This window comes from Folsomia candida, unplaced genomic scaffold (assembly GCF_002217175.1).
Source record: "Folsomia candida strain VU population unplaced genomic scaffold, ASM221717v1 Fcan01_Sc041, whole genome shotgun sequence".
NCBI lineage: Eukaryota > Metazoa > Arthropoda > Collembola > Entomobryomorpha > Isotomidae > Folsomia > Folsomia candida.
In genome coordinates, this window is record NW_019091233.1 from 314,421 (window position 1) to 315,786 (window position 1,366).

The window sequence follows — 1,366 nt, forward strand, 5'->3', positions numbered from 1 at the left end:
AAGGACGTATAAAACTTTTTGTATAACAATTGCAAAATTGAAAAATAATCCGTGTGAAAGTGAAGGACTAGCAAATCGAGTTTTGCAATTATACAAAAACGTCGCGGCGTGTAATTCTAATGTGACCTGGCGGCACTTCAATTTGAAGGAATGTCCAAAAACGACATTGTACCGTTATAATAGAATGTGTGAGGGTACTGAAACACAGTACATATATATCTACTTGCGCGGACTGCTTGATACGAGTACATCTAATTACAGATACATTTGAATTTATTTGCATCAATATTTTATTTACTACATTTTGAAATTTCAACAATAAACCAATGTCAAGAACAAATTTATCTTTAAATAATCCTCACGTCGGCACAATTTCTAAAGATTTGTGTCGGAGCAGGATTAAGCCAGCATATTTCCCAGGCTAAAGAAAATAAGTGTTTTTAGAAACATCGTTTTCATACATATAGCAAAGTGTTGCGAAATTTCATACCTGGGTCCCAAGGATCTGAATTGTAATAAGTCCTGTAGGTCCATCTTACCGTGCACCTTTCGCATCTAACCCCTTGGGGAAGTTGAACTCGGGCAGTGAGCTCTTCGTATTCGTTTGTAACACACATGGTGTTATTCAAGACTTGATCCGTCCCTCCCAAAATTGTCAAAGGGACGAAGCAATTGTCAGTTTCAGTTTCTTGTGGGCAAAGTTCCAAAGAGTACTGTCCACCATGCGGGGCCTGGTATTCGCTTTTTACCTCAATTATCTAGATAATGGCGCAGAACACGAGTCAGGTCAGACACGCTGAAGCGATCTAGTTCAAGTTTTCTACTTACAGATCCAGCCGTGTATGTTGCTACGATGACCTTCTTATCGTAGATTCCATTCTGATTAGCCAATGTCTCCCCGGGGGCATCCCCGCAACGCCCACATGTCTCATAGTTGGGGGACTGTTTCACATTTCCGCACCAAACCCCTTGATTGTCCCACCAGTAGGGTTGTTGCGTGTTGAATTCGGCTTCTCGGAGTTGTATTGAAGTCCGGGCGATGGGGTCTTTTAGGTAGCCGTGGGATTGCACCAAGCCTACCCACAGGGTCAATATAGCTGCGGTTATTAGGAGACGCATAATTGGAAGTCGGTATGTGTATTCTCTCCTCAGAGGCGGACAGCTCTTTTATATCGAGTTGGTTTAATCTCACAGGATTGTCAAGTGTTGTACGTACGTGTCCAATTTAATTAAACTTTTCACTACAACAAGAAATATATGCATACGTTGTTCACGGGGGAGTCAGATGAACGTTGCCACAAATAGAAATAAATGATATGGTGAAATGATAAATGGATCCGTGTGCAAAAAATAACTCTGTTATCTT

At 41.1% G+C, this 1,366-nt stretch overlaps 1 protein-coding gene across 1 annotated transcript; it reads right to left on the minus strand.

Moving 5' to 3' along the window:
• Positions 1 to 252: 252 nt before the first annotated feature.
• On the minus strand, positions 253 to 1,153 carry LOC110861408. The gene is made up of 3 exons (XM_022110514.2): positions 829 to 1,153; positions 491 to 758; positions 253 to 421 (listed from the first exon to the last, which is right to left on the minus strand). The coding sequence occupies exons 1-3, from the start codon at positions 1,117 to 1,119 to the stop codon at positions 348 to 350; spliced, it is 633 nt and encodes a 210-aa protein (XP_021966206.1). The 5' UTR covers positions 1,120 to 1,153; the 3' UTR covers positions 253 to 347.
• Positions 1,154 to 1,366: the final 213 nt, after the last annotated feature.